Below are 11,672 nucleotides of genomic sequence, written 5' to 3'. Positions count from 1 at the left end.
TAGCTACTCAGTAATAAAGTAGCCGTGGGCTGGAGGTGGCCCTGTCCGGTGAGCGCCACACCCCATCAGGCATCCAGGAGCCCAAAGCGCCAAGACTTGGACACACACGAACCGGCCAGTTTATTTTTGTAGTAACACAGAGCTGTTTCCATGGTCTTAAGTACCCACATCAGCATGAGCAATGAGCCAATGTTCTTCCCAGTTACAAGTCCAATTTTATCACATTGTGAATTCAAGCAAGAAGTTGGGCCTCAGGCTGGCCAAATAGCTCAGCACATGAAAGCACCTGCAAGCAGGTGCAGGGGGCCGGCTGTTCGATCCCCGGCCCTGCCATACCGGCCCCAGCCCCGCCCCCGGGGCGCACTGACACTGGGCATAGTGGTGCACGAGGACCATTGAGTCCCATCTAGTAATGAAACCCTGAACACCGAGAGAGAGAGAGAGAGAGAGAGAGAGAGAGAGAGAGAGAGAGAGAGAGAGAGAGAGAGAAAGAGAGAGTTGGACTTCAGTTCCCACACCACCCATGAAAGCCCAAGGCACACCCTCACATAACAGGGCCAGCCCACCCTCCAGAGCTGCAGTTCCCCCTTGGGCCCTCCTGGGGCCTGACTGCACACCCCACCGAGCTGCGCCTCTGCTCCCACCCTGGGCTGAGTGTCAGGGCCTTGTGTGTGTGCACACATGCACACACGCGCGCGCGCGCGCACACACACATACACACTGTGCTTGGAGCTATGCCCCAGCCCTGCTCATGGTGTGAGCAGATGGGGGGCTCGGGGTGTGCCCAGCCCTGCTCCCTCCCCTGCTCGTCCCCAAGCTCTTCCCACCTTCACCCATTAGCACACACAGCGCTCATCCACACAAATTCACCCCAGGAGCCAGCTAGTGAGTGAGAATTGAGACTTTTTAATCAGCTTTGTTCTGTCCTCACTTTCCGATTCCCTACCATGAAGGAACAGCACTAATTCTGGGTCTCCACTGCTATCCAGACAGAAACAGCAATAAAAAGTACGTCTCACATAGTTAGTTCTACTTCGCTCTCAATGATGTAAAAATGGGAAGATGTCGTCTCCAGCTTTGTACAAGACTGTAAGGGACAAGCTGTCAAAAATGCCTTTGGACAGTAACAAATTTGGTTTTAAATTAAAACTGAGTAAAATGCAAAAGACAAAATTACAGAAAAGATGGGCCCACCCCACTTATACCACACTAGCTGTCTGCCTCCCACAACACAGTGCATTTTAGCTGAAAAGTTGCTTGCAACTAACCCTAACCCCGCAGCTGACCTGCCCCAGACACGGTGTGAGGACAGGCACAGGCACAGACTCAAGAACAGCTGAAGACGCGTGTTCTCACAGACAGAAAGGCTCTAACAACGAAGTCACTCATGTGGTTCTTTAGTGTCTCAACAATAGCTATGATTTTAGCTGTGGGAACTCATCTCTGAAAATCACAACAGAAACCAATGAGAAATCATTTAATATAAAATATACAAATTTTGCAGTGTGAGATGTCCACAGAACAAAGGAACAACTAAAATGTATTTTAAAAACACCATTCCTCTTACCTTATCCCTGAAATTCAAGACACAAAAACAAAACATCTGTACGAGGACCCAGAAAAGGATCAGAGAGGATGTCACGCTGCAGGCGCGCCACTTGCCCTGAACGCCTGCCCTCACCCACACCCCCCAGAGCAGGGAGACCCAGGTCCAGGCGGGCGGGCGGGCGGGCGGGCAGGCGGCTGCAGCTCACTCGCTGTCAAACTTGATCGAATTGACCTGCACTGAGATGGAGCCGCCTCGGTAGCTGCCTCGTTTCTTCTTGGTTTTCTCGTGCCGGAAGGACTTGCCTTTGGTGAACTTCAGAACCTGATTGGCACGTTCCCCCCAGTCTCCGGCTGCACCTTTCTAGCAGGCAGAAGCAGAGGCAGTTAATGCTGGCAAGGACAAGGCCAGGACCTGCCAGCTTCTTGTCCTCCCGCCAACCTTAACAAGGAGCAATGTGCTAAGCATCCCCTAGAAGGGCAAGGCTCTCCCCCTCACCTTGGCGTCAAAGGAGTTGTCTGCCACTCGGGAGTCCACCTCAATTTCCTCTTCCCTGACTCTCCGAAATGGGGAAGATGCTCTTTTTTCTCCCTGGGGAAAATGAATTCGCGACCTGAAGGCGGTGTGATCCCCAACAGCTCTCCCCACAGCATTCACTCCGTGTCAGGGAAGGGCAGGCTGAGCTGTAAAGGGACCTGGGCTTTTCTTCCTGGCTTTGAAGGTCTGGTTCCCAAGGAGTAAGACAACTTACTCGCTTCCTTTTGGGAAATGTGTTGGGAGTCTGCAGCTGAACCTTCTTGGCTGGGGGGGTCTCTGCCTCACTCTGCTTGCGCTTCTTTCCGGAACCTGCAGAACAGGAGCCACGCTCAGGAGCCGGGATCCCCAAGGGTCACAGCGGAAGCTAGGCCATGGGCCTCTGCCCACAACCCACCCCAAGAGTCCATCCCACCAGGACACGGGCAGAGCCCAGGTTCTCCAGACAGACCTGGCTTAGAGGCGGCCACTTTCTTCTGCCCCTCCCCTTCCTCCTCAGTGTCCTCACTGGCCTTCCCATTTTGAGCAGTCGGTGCCAAGGTGCCACTGGTCTTTGGAGCTTGGGGCCGTGGCGTGGCCATACCCTTGGGCTTCCCCCCTTCTTCCTCCTCACTGGAATCGCCAGAGGAAGAGCTGCTGCTACTCCTGGCCTTGGCCTTCTTGGCAGAGGCTGCCTTTGATGGGACTGCCCCTCCTGCCACTTTTTCAGGCTTCCTTTTAGCCTGGGACTTGGAAGGGGTCTCCTCCTCCTCTTCTTCCTCCTCCTCCTCACTACTGGAGCTGTCAGAGTCAGAGCTGTCACTCCCACCAGCCTGTTTGGCAGGTAGAGCTGCTGCTGCTTTGGCAGTCCCCTTCGCCTTTGGGGCGGCCACAGCCTTCTCCGGCTTCTCCTCTTCACTGGAACTGCTCTCCTCCTCGCTCGAGCTGCTGTCTGCCTTTCTCATCAGAGGCTTCTGGCTGCTGCCTGCAATCTGCTTGGGAGTGGCAGTTACTGGCTTAGCTGCAGGTGGCTTTGGAGTGGCAGCTGGCTTACTCTGGGGATTCCTGGAGCTACTGGCTGGCTTGGACGGAGCTTCTTCCTCAGAGCTGTCAGTGTCTAGACAGAAAGGACAGAGGAAGCAGCTGCCCAAACCATTCTTCAGAGGAGGCCTGCAGCAACAGCAGCCCAAGGGCAAGTGTCACCCTACCCCAGTGGCCCCACTGGGCCTCACCTGAGCTGTCTGAAGAGCTCTCATCTGCCTTCTTTGCTGGGGCTGGTTTGGTGGCTGCCTTGGTGACGGCTGTTTTAGCTGGGGCTTTCTTCTCGTCCTCAGAACTCGAATCTAGGGAGAACCTGTGGCATTATGCTAGGTGCAGAGGCCCAACCCAGGCAGGAGGGGACAAAAGATACAGAGACACCCAACACCTCAGCACAGCCCCAGCACAGCCGAGAGCTACATGGGACAGACTTTCTCCGGCCCTTGTTCTTACCCGCCTGCCCATCCCCGCTGCCGGGAGAGGCTGCACCTCTTGCTTACCAGACTCGTCGCTGCTGTCTTCATCGCTGCCCTTGGGATGCTGCTTTTCCACAGCTTTCTTAGAAGACAAGGCTCCCAGTGGCTTCTTCAGTAGGGGAGCAGAGGGTGGGGGCACGGAACTGTAGGGACCTGTTTGAAAGGGGCAGTCTGGTGGCTTTAAAATATGTACTCAATGGGACTGGTGAGATGGCTCAGTGGTCTAAAGCACCTACTTAGAGCAAGCTTAGCAAAGCACAGGGACCATGGTTCAATCCCCCAGCACCACATGCCAGCCAGCCCGCCCCCTGGTGGGCTGAGCTGGCCACACACACACACACACACACACACGAATAAATAAATTTTAAAAAAATAAATAAATAAAATAAAATATGTACTCAAGAGAGCTGGCCAAATAGCTCAGCAGATTAAAGTGCCTGCTTAGGCAGATACAGGGGCTGGGAGTTTAATCCCCCCCAGCCTGCCATGCCGGCCCTGTTCCCGCGCTGCCCTGAGACACTGGAGACTGGGCATGGTGGTGCGTGTCTCTAATCCCAGTACTTGGGAGGCTATAAATAGGCAGATCACTATGAGTCCAATCTACGCAGTGAGACCCTATACACCCCCATCCTAAATACAAAAAATAAAAAATAAAACATGTACTCAAGCTAGAGATATAGCTGAGCGGCACAAGCATCTGCCTGGCAAGCACAAGGTCCTGAGTTTGATTCCCACAACAAAAAACCCTAAAGTATGTACACACATGCTGGGCATGTGGTTGAATCACTGCACTGGCCTAAGGAGCTGGGCTTGACATCCCCAGCATTGCAAAAAATAAACACTCAAAAGTTCTTTGAAAAAAAAAAAAAAAAAGTTCTTTGATACTGCTTCTTTCCTTTTTTTTTTTTTTTTTTTTTTTGGAAATGGGGATTGAACTCAGGCCCTGCGCTTGCCAGGGAAGCACTTATTCCACTGAGCCATCTCCCCGGCCCTGATACTGCTTTCTAAGAGATGGTGCTTAATCCTCTTTTTTTGAGTACAGGCCAAAATGAGCAACTCATTTCTTACCAACAGAACCTGGCAGAAGGGACAGCTACACAAAGCACCGGGGCTGCCGGGCACAAGCGCTCAGCAGCCCCGTGGAAGGCTGCGTCCTGGCCACACCTGGCCCTGGCCAGCCCCTGCCTGACTCCCAGGCCAATTACCTGGCTTTTTCTTCACGGGCCTTTTCTGTTCCTCTTCTTCCTCACTGGAGGATTCTTCACTGCTGGAACTCTTCTGGGTGGCAGCAACAGGGGCCTTCGCAGGGCCCTTGGTCACAGCTTGCTTTTTAGGTATGGCCTGCAGCAGAGAGAACTGAGCATCAGAGGAGAACGGAGGCAGCAATCCCCCTTGCGAGGAAGAGGCCCAGGCCCGCCAGTCTTCCCTGACAGGAACCTTCTTGGGGATGGCTGGTGCTGTCTCGTCCTCTGAATCTTCGCTGCTGCTGCTGCTGCTACTGCTATCACCGCTGCCACCACCACCACCAGCTCTGCCATTGGCCACCTTAGGGGCTATTCGAGCTGGTGCACCTAAGGAGAAGGGAACAAAGCCAGGAGTATCAGGGCAAGCAGGAGACCATAAGAGAGCTGCTTCCCATCTGAACACCACAGAGCAATCTCTTAAGTGTTTTCTTTCGTGGTTGTCTTTTTTGAAGCAGGATCTCGCTATGTAGTCTAGGCTGACTTGAGCTCACTTTTTTTTTTTTTTAAATGCACTTTATTTTTTTTATTTTTTAACATTTATTTATTGTGTGTGTGTGTGTGTGTGTGTGGCCAGCTCAGCCCACCAGGGGGTGGGGCTGGCTGACATGTGGTGCTGGGGGATTGAACCGTGGTCCCTGTGCTTTGCTAAGCTTGTTCTAAGTAGGTGCTTTAGACCACTGAGCCATCTCACCAGCCCCTTGAGCTCACTTTGTATCCAAGACTAGTCTAAAAATTGCAGCAATCCTCCCGCCTCAGTCTCCCGAGTACTGGGATTAGAGGCATGCACCGCTTCTTCCAGTCATTCCTAGATATTTTTTTAAACTAAAAAGGAGGCCATGATTTACTAGGATTAAAGCATGACTCTCCTGCCCAACACCAGAGATACAATTATTTTACAATGATGGCATGATAAAATTCATCTAAACACCTCCACTGAAGCCTTTCACTTCCACATCTATTCAGAAGCTTACAAAGATCACAATGTAACCTTTACAAGGAAAACTATTCAAACTTTCTGTAAAGGGGAGATGGCTCAGTGGAATAAGCACTTCCCTGGCAAGTGCAAGGGCCTGAGTTCAATCCCCGGTTCCCGCAGAACAAAAAACAAAAAACAAACAAACAAAAAAACACCACTTTCTGTAAAAAACTGACACCGATCATGGCTACCTCTAGTTTAGCAGCCAATACAATATCACCTTGGCATCTAAGAGCGATTTTAACCCCTGTGCCCAGAGCACTTTGGTCCCAGCCCAGCTTCTTGGGAATAGAAACAGCACCTGGTTTAGCTGGGGCTTTTGCCTGGGCTTTCACTGCCACGGGTGTTGCTTTTGGCTTCTGGTTCTTTGGTGCCTCGTCCTCTGAACTTGAATCAGACTCAGATTCAGACCTCCTGGCCTTCTGAGGAGGAGCTCTGGCCACCCTGGCTTGGGGCTTAACTCCCTTCCGCTAGAAAACACAAGGCAGTGAATCAGCAGGACCTTCTGGACACCGAAAGGGTATCTGGGCTTTTACATTTTACGGGTAAATGGAACACAATGGGTGGGGAAATCCAGCAGAGGAGTATATGTTAAGAGGGAAAGAGAAGATGGGCACATTAGCACTGTGGGAACCCTAGCACTTGACAGGTTGTCCGAGGCCAGCTTTTTAAGTTATAAAGCAAAAAAAAAAAAAAAGTTATAAAGCAAGACCCTGCCTCAGTGAGTCAGCTACCTGAAATACTCAGCATAAGCAAAGGGGCGATTTAGGGTTTTCCTTTTCAAACCCTTGACCAAGCCTCTTCCTCCCCACGCTGCCCACCTGGACAGGGGTCTTCCTTGTGTCCTCCTCTTCCTCATCATCACTCGATTCCTCACTGCCGCTGCTCTCTGAAGCTTTGGCCACAGCCTTTCCAGGACGCTGAGGTGGACTGGCCCTCTTGGCAGGTACAGGTACAGCTGAATAAAAACGCAGGCCCAGGCCCAGGGCTGGTGAGATGGCTCAGTGGTCTAAAGCACCTACTTAGAACAAGCTCAGCCAAGCAAAGCACAGGGACCGCGGTTTAATCCCCCAGCACCACATGCCAGCCAGCCCTGCCCCCTGGTGCGCTGAGCTGGCCACACACACACACACACGCACACACACACTAAATAAATAAATAAATAAGCACAGGCCCAGGAAGGTCAGCCTGCAGCGTAAGTGGCCACAAATTTTCTTCCTGGAGCCACTGGGCCCAAACCCCTCCCCATGCCTTACCAGACTTCTTAGCTGGAACTCCTTGAACTGCCTCCTCTTCTTCCTCGCTGCTGTCACTAGATGAGCTACTCTTCTTAGCCTTCTTGGTCACTGGTCCGTTGGCCCGTAACTTCCGCTTTGGGGCTTTGGTGGACCTACTGGGGTAGCATGGGCTAAGTTCTGGGGGTTAGGGCCTTCTCAAGCCAAGACATAAAGCCCAGCCCACCTGGGAGAGAAAACAGAGGGGAACACGGAAAGCTTACTTGAGCCAGAAGCTATAGATGTCCAGGAGGGAGGAGGAGTTGGCATCCTGCTGCGTCTGTAGGAGAGAGAGCTGGGTAAGGAAACATTAGCCCGACTAATCTAGGAGAGGCTGGGTTTTGTGTTATTCTTGCATTAACTGTGACCAGTTATACATCTACCAAAGTTGGAATGAATGTTACACCTTCATAAAACTTTTCTGACCAGAATAAAGTAGGAAAAAAAATCTTAGCTATGTATCTCTGTTTTTTTGTAACAGAAACAACATAACCTGAAGTTTATGGCACCATTCATCTAGCGCCCTGCCTGTCAATCTATAATTACCAAGGATTTCTTAAAAGCTCGTTTACTTTTACTCTAGCTTAATCCTAGGCACAAACATTAACACAAAGTAGTGCTTGATGTAACAGGGCTTTTCATATCAAATTAACGGAAGTCACCAGAGGTGGCCAGGCATCCCTGAAAGCCTAGCACTTGGGAGGCTGAAACAGGATTACTGAGTTCAAGGCCTGCCTGAACTGCATAGTGCGACCCTGTCTGTCTCTGTCTCTGTCTCTGTCTCTGTCTCTGTCTCTCTCTCTCTCTTGTACTTTAGGGAAGGGTCTACAGGGTGTTCAGAGTCTCACTACTAGATTGGACTCAGTAGTGTCAGTAGTGATCCACCTGTTTACAGCCTCCCAAGAGCTGGGATTACAGGCGCACACCACCAAGCACAGTTCTGATTGCTGTCTCAGAGCACCCGGGGGACGGGGTCAGCATAGCAGGCCCAGGGATCGAACCCCTAGCCCCTGCACCTCTGCAGGCACTTTAATACGCTGAGCTATTTGGCCATCCCTTGTCTCTCTTTTTGATACCAGGAATCACTCAGGACCTGGAGCTTGCCAGGTAGGCACTGTTCCGATAAGCTATCTCCCCGGCCCTCAACCCTGTCTCAAAAACAAAAGCATGCGCACGTGCACGCGCATGCGCACATGAACAGGCACACGCACACACACAGAAGGATGCTGCCAAGTGATAACTGGTAAATAAACTACAACAGATTTGGAAAGCTTCTGTGGGGGAGGGATGAATACAAAACTTCCTTTCTTCCCTGTCCCTTTGCCCTTCAAACTGCAACTATATTTTCTAAAGCAGAGATTTGCCCTTACTTGATTAAAGACTGAAAGGAATTCTTAGAGGGACTATACACAGTAAAGAATCTCATTCAGCCACGTGTGACGGTGCACACCTCTAAGTCCAGCACGCAGGAGGCTGACTGCTACAAGCTCAACACCAACCTGGACTACACAGTGAGACCCTGCCTTAAAAAATGTCCTGAAAGGACCAGGGATATAGCTCAGGGGCACAGCACCTGCCTGGCAAATGGAAGGTCAGAAGTTTGAGTTGCAGGGGCTGGTGAGATGGCTCAGTGGTCTAAAGCACCTACTTAGAGCAAGCTTAGCAAAGCACAGGGACCACGGTTCAATCCCCCAGCACCACATGCCAGCCAGCCCCGCCCCCTGGTGGGCTGAGCTGGACACACACACACACACACACACACACACACATTAATTAATTAATTAAAAAAATTTTTTTTAAAAAAAGAAGTTCGAGTTGCAGTTAAAGGGGGCTGGGAGGATAGCTCAGTGGCATAAATGTGCAAAGTCCTGAGTTTGATCCCCAGCACACATCCACACATACACAAAAGACAACCCAAAATAAAAAGTAACAATCACATCCAGCTGTTATTTGTACTCACAGTACCCGATGTAAAAACAGAAAATGGTAAGGCCTCACACAGGAGCACAGGCCCACAAGTGAGGGGTGCAGGCCAGTGGTACAGTGCTCAGCATCCGTGTGACGTGAGCTCGCCTGTCAGGTATTACCATTTGACCTGGGAAAATTACTGACTCTCTCAGATTGCTTTTTTTCTGCAGGGGTCGGGGGCATTCTATTTTCTTTTTCCAAATAGGTTCTCACTTTTGTATTCTAAAGTGGCCCTCAAACTGCTGATCTTCCTGCTTCAGTGTCCTGCATGCTGGGATTATGGGTACGCACTACCATATCAGGTACCAGATTGCTTGCTTCTCTATAACAGTGACAATACTACCCATCTCATTAGATTGTTGAGAGAACAAGAAATAATGCAAACCAGGCACGGTGTCACACGCCCATAAACCAAGCCTTCTGGAGAGTGAGGCTGGAGGACCACTACAAATTCAGGGCCCCCCGACCACATATCATATCCAACCTGAAAAAATAAAAATAAAGAGTGTGGGAAAATGTATGTAAAGAGTAGAACATAGGGCCTGGGCAGATAGCTCTGTAGGATAAGCGCGTGCCTGGCAAGCACAAGGCCCTGAGTTCAATCCCCAAAAATGTTAACAGTAGAACATACGGAAACAGCATGTAGACCTAGCTACCATTTCACAAAGATTAACTTTCAGCACATAAAGCCAGTGAATCCTAACTCTAAAATACTTAGTTCCTTGCAGTCTAACAGTAAGCTTAGGAGAGTTGCAGTTAGTAAGCGTTAGATTAGAACACAAGGTAGACGGCCCTAACCCAAGGAAGTTCTTTATAAGACTGTTCTCTTTTTGCAACCCAATTCTGCTACAAAGAACAAACCTACTTTTCAGCCATAGTGTCATCCCTGACAAAGACACCACTCTTATCTTCTCTGGAGATGAGTTTCATGATGGTGCTTCTTGAAATCTAGATTCTCGATGGACACAGTGGCACATGCCTGTGATCTCAGCTCTTGGGAAGCAGAAGGATCCCCGTGAGTTTGGGTTACAAAGTGATTTCAAGGCCAGCCTAAACTAGAAGCCCCTGTCTCAAAAAACCAACAACAGGGACAGCCAGATAGCTCAGCGGGCTAAAACGCCTGCATAGGCAGAACGCAGCCAGTGGCCAGAGGTTCATCCCTGGCCTGCAGTACCAGTGCCAGCCCCATCCCTGGGGGTACACTGAGACTGTGATTGAGATTGGGTATGGTGGCTCACGTTTGTAATCCCAGCACTTGGGAGGCTGAAAACAGGATCACTATGAGTCAGATCCGTGTTGTGAGACCCTGTACTAAATACATTAAAAAATAAAATAAAAAAGGAAATCTAGGTTCCCTATCCTTCACATTCCTCGCAGGTGTTTGGAGGACCCTAAACTGCCCTAACTATGGTAAAAGCCACTATTATCTCACCCTACCTGTGTGCCAGCCCTGGGACTGCTATGTTTACATTTTATCTTACAGAAATTCACAAAAGTCCTACAAAGGGGATAATGACATACCTGTAGCAAAGACTAAGAGGAAGCAATCTGCCAGCATCGCAGATCTAAAGTGTGACAGCGCCTGGTCCCAAGCCTTGGCTGGCTTGACTCCACTGGCCAAAGGTCCAAGTTCACCCCTACGCCCGCTTGGTAGGACGTTGCCGCTCAGCCCTCCCTCAGTCTACCTGAACGCAGAACTTGCGCTACTCTCATTCATTTTCTCCTGCAGTAAAGAAAACCCTGGCCTTCAATTCTAAAGTAGTTTATGTCACCTTCCAGTCCCAGGAGAACGCGTTTGACAGCAAGGTAGAACTACACTTTGCCTAGGCCAAAAGGAACCCTTTAAAGGGACCTGGTGTGGCAAAGGCTTCGGTGGGACCCGCACCCCCTGCCACGTGACCCGGGCCACGAGGATCCCACGCCATCGCCGCTGCACAGCTCCCCAGGAAAAGTGGGAGATGAGGTCCCAGGCTTCCTCCAGTCGCCACGACAGGTCGCACAAGGATCTCGCCAACTCCGCCAACTCCAGGTTGGTGGAACCCACAGATCTCCCCACCTGGAAAACCAAGCACGTCGGGGCCTGCTGTCTGGGAGTCACCCACCCCTGCCCAAGCACCAAACCCAGCACTCACAGCGCCTGTCGCCTTGACGAACTTATTGGCCACCTCCGAGAGTTGGTTATCGCGCAGAAAGCCGAGCACGAGGGGATACAGGTCGCTGGGAACCACGCGGCGCAACCCGGCGTCCGCCATCCTCCGGCAATACGCGTCACTACCGTCGCAGAGGAAGGGCGACTACAGATCCGGGCCGGACCGCGGGCGAGGCCTGACGTCACTGCAGCGCGACGGCCGTAGGCGGAAGGGGTGGGACTCCTGGTCGCCCCGCCCCCAAAGCAGAGGCGGGACCGAGTCGAAATCCGGAAGCTCCTTCCGGTCCCAGGAGCGTCGTTAGGAGGGCGGAGCCCACAGGTCTCTGCGGAGGCGGAGCTCTGACGTCAAGGGCCAAGGTACGGTCAGTGGCGGGAAAACTTGGGATTTCCCGCGTGCTGCTCTGCTGAAAGCATTTCACTAGAGCAATTTCCGGCGCCCTAGTTGCGACTCAGATTTGAAAGTAATGAATGAGTGGACCCGCAGGCCA

At 51.3% G+C, this 11,672-nt stretch overlaps 1 protein-coding gene across 4 annotated transcripts; it reads right to left on the bottom strand.

Annotated features, from left to right (window-relative positions):
- Positions 1–1,019: 1,019 nt before the first annotated feature.
- On the bottom strand, positions 1,020–11,333 carry Nolc1 (nucleolar and coiled-body phosphoprotein 1). Of its 4 annotated transcripts, none has more exons than XM_023715514.1 (13): positions 11,168–11,333; positions 7,292–7,347; positions 7,050–7,186; positions 6,615–6,751; positions 6,095–6,263; positions 5,005–5,144; positions 4,779–4,914; positions 3,598–3,726; positions 3,292–3,402; positions 2,532–3,176; positions 2,298–2,392; positions 2,045–2,137; positions 1,020–1,909 (listed from the first exon to the last, which is right to left on the bottom strand). In XM_023715514.1, the coding sequence occupies exons 1-13, from the start codon at positions 11,285–11,287 to the stop codon at positions 1,751–1,753; spliced, it is 2,127 nt and encodes a 708-aa protein (XP_023571282.1). In that variant the 5' UTR covers positions 11,288–11,333; the 3' UTR covers positions 1,020–1,750. The 4 variants fall into 4 exon arrangements, with proteins under 4 accessions (XP_023571282.1, XP_004631521.1, XP_023571283.1 ...); XM_004631464.2 differs by having other exon boundaries at positions 5,011–5,144; XM_023715515.1 differs by having other exon boundaries at positions 7,050–7,183.
- Between the last annotated feature and the right edge of the window lie 339 nt (positions 11,334–11,672).

Source organism: Octodon degus, unplaced genomic scaffold (genome assembly GCF_000260255.1).
Source record: "Octodon degus isolate 3935 unplaced genomic scaffold, OctDeg1.0 scaffold00042, whole genome shotgun sequence".
Lineage (NCBI taxonomy): Eukaryota > Metazoa > Chordata > Mammalia > Rodentia > Octodontidae > Octodon > Octodon degus.
This window is presented reverse-complemented; position numbering and strand designations above follow the sequence as displayed.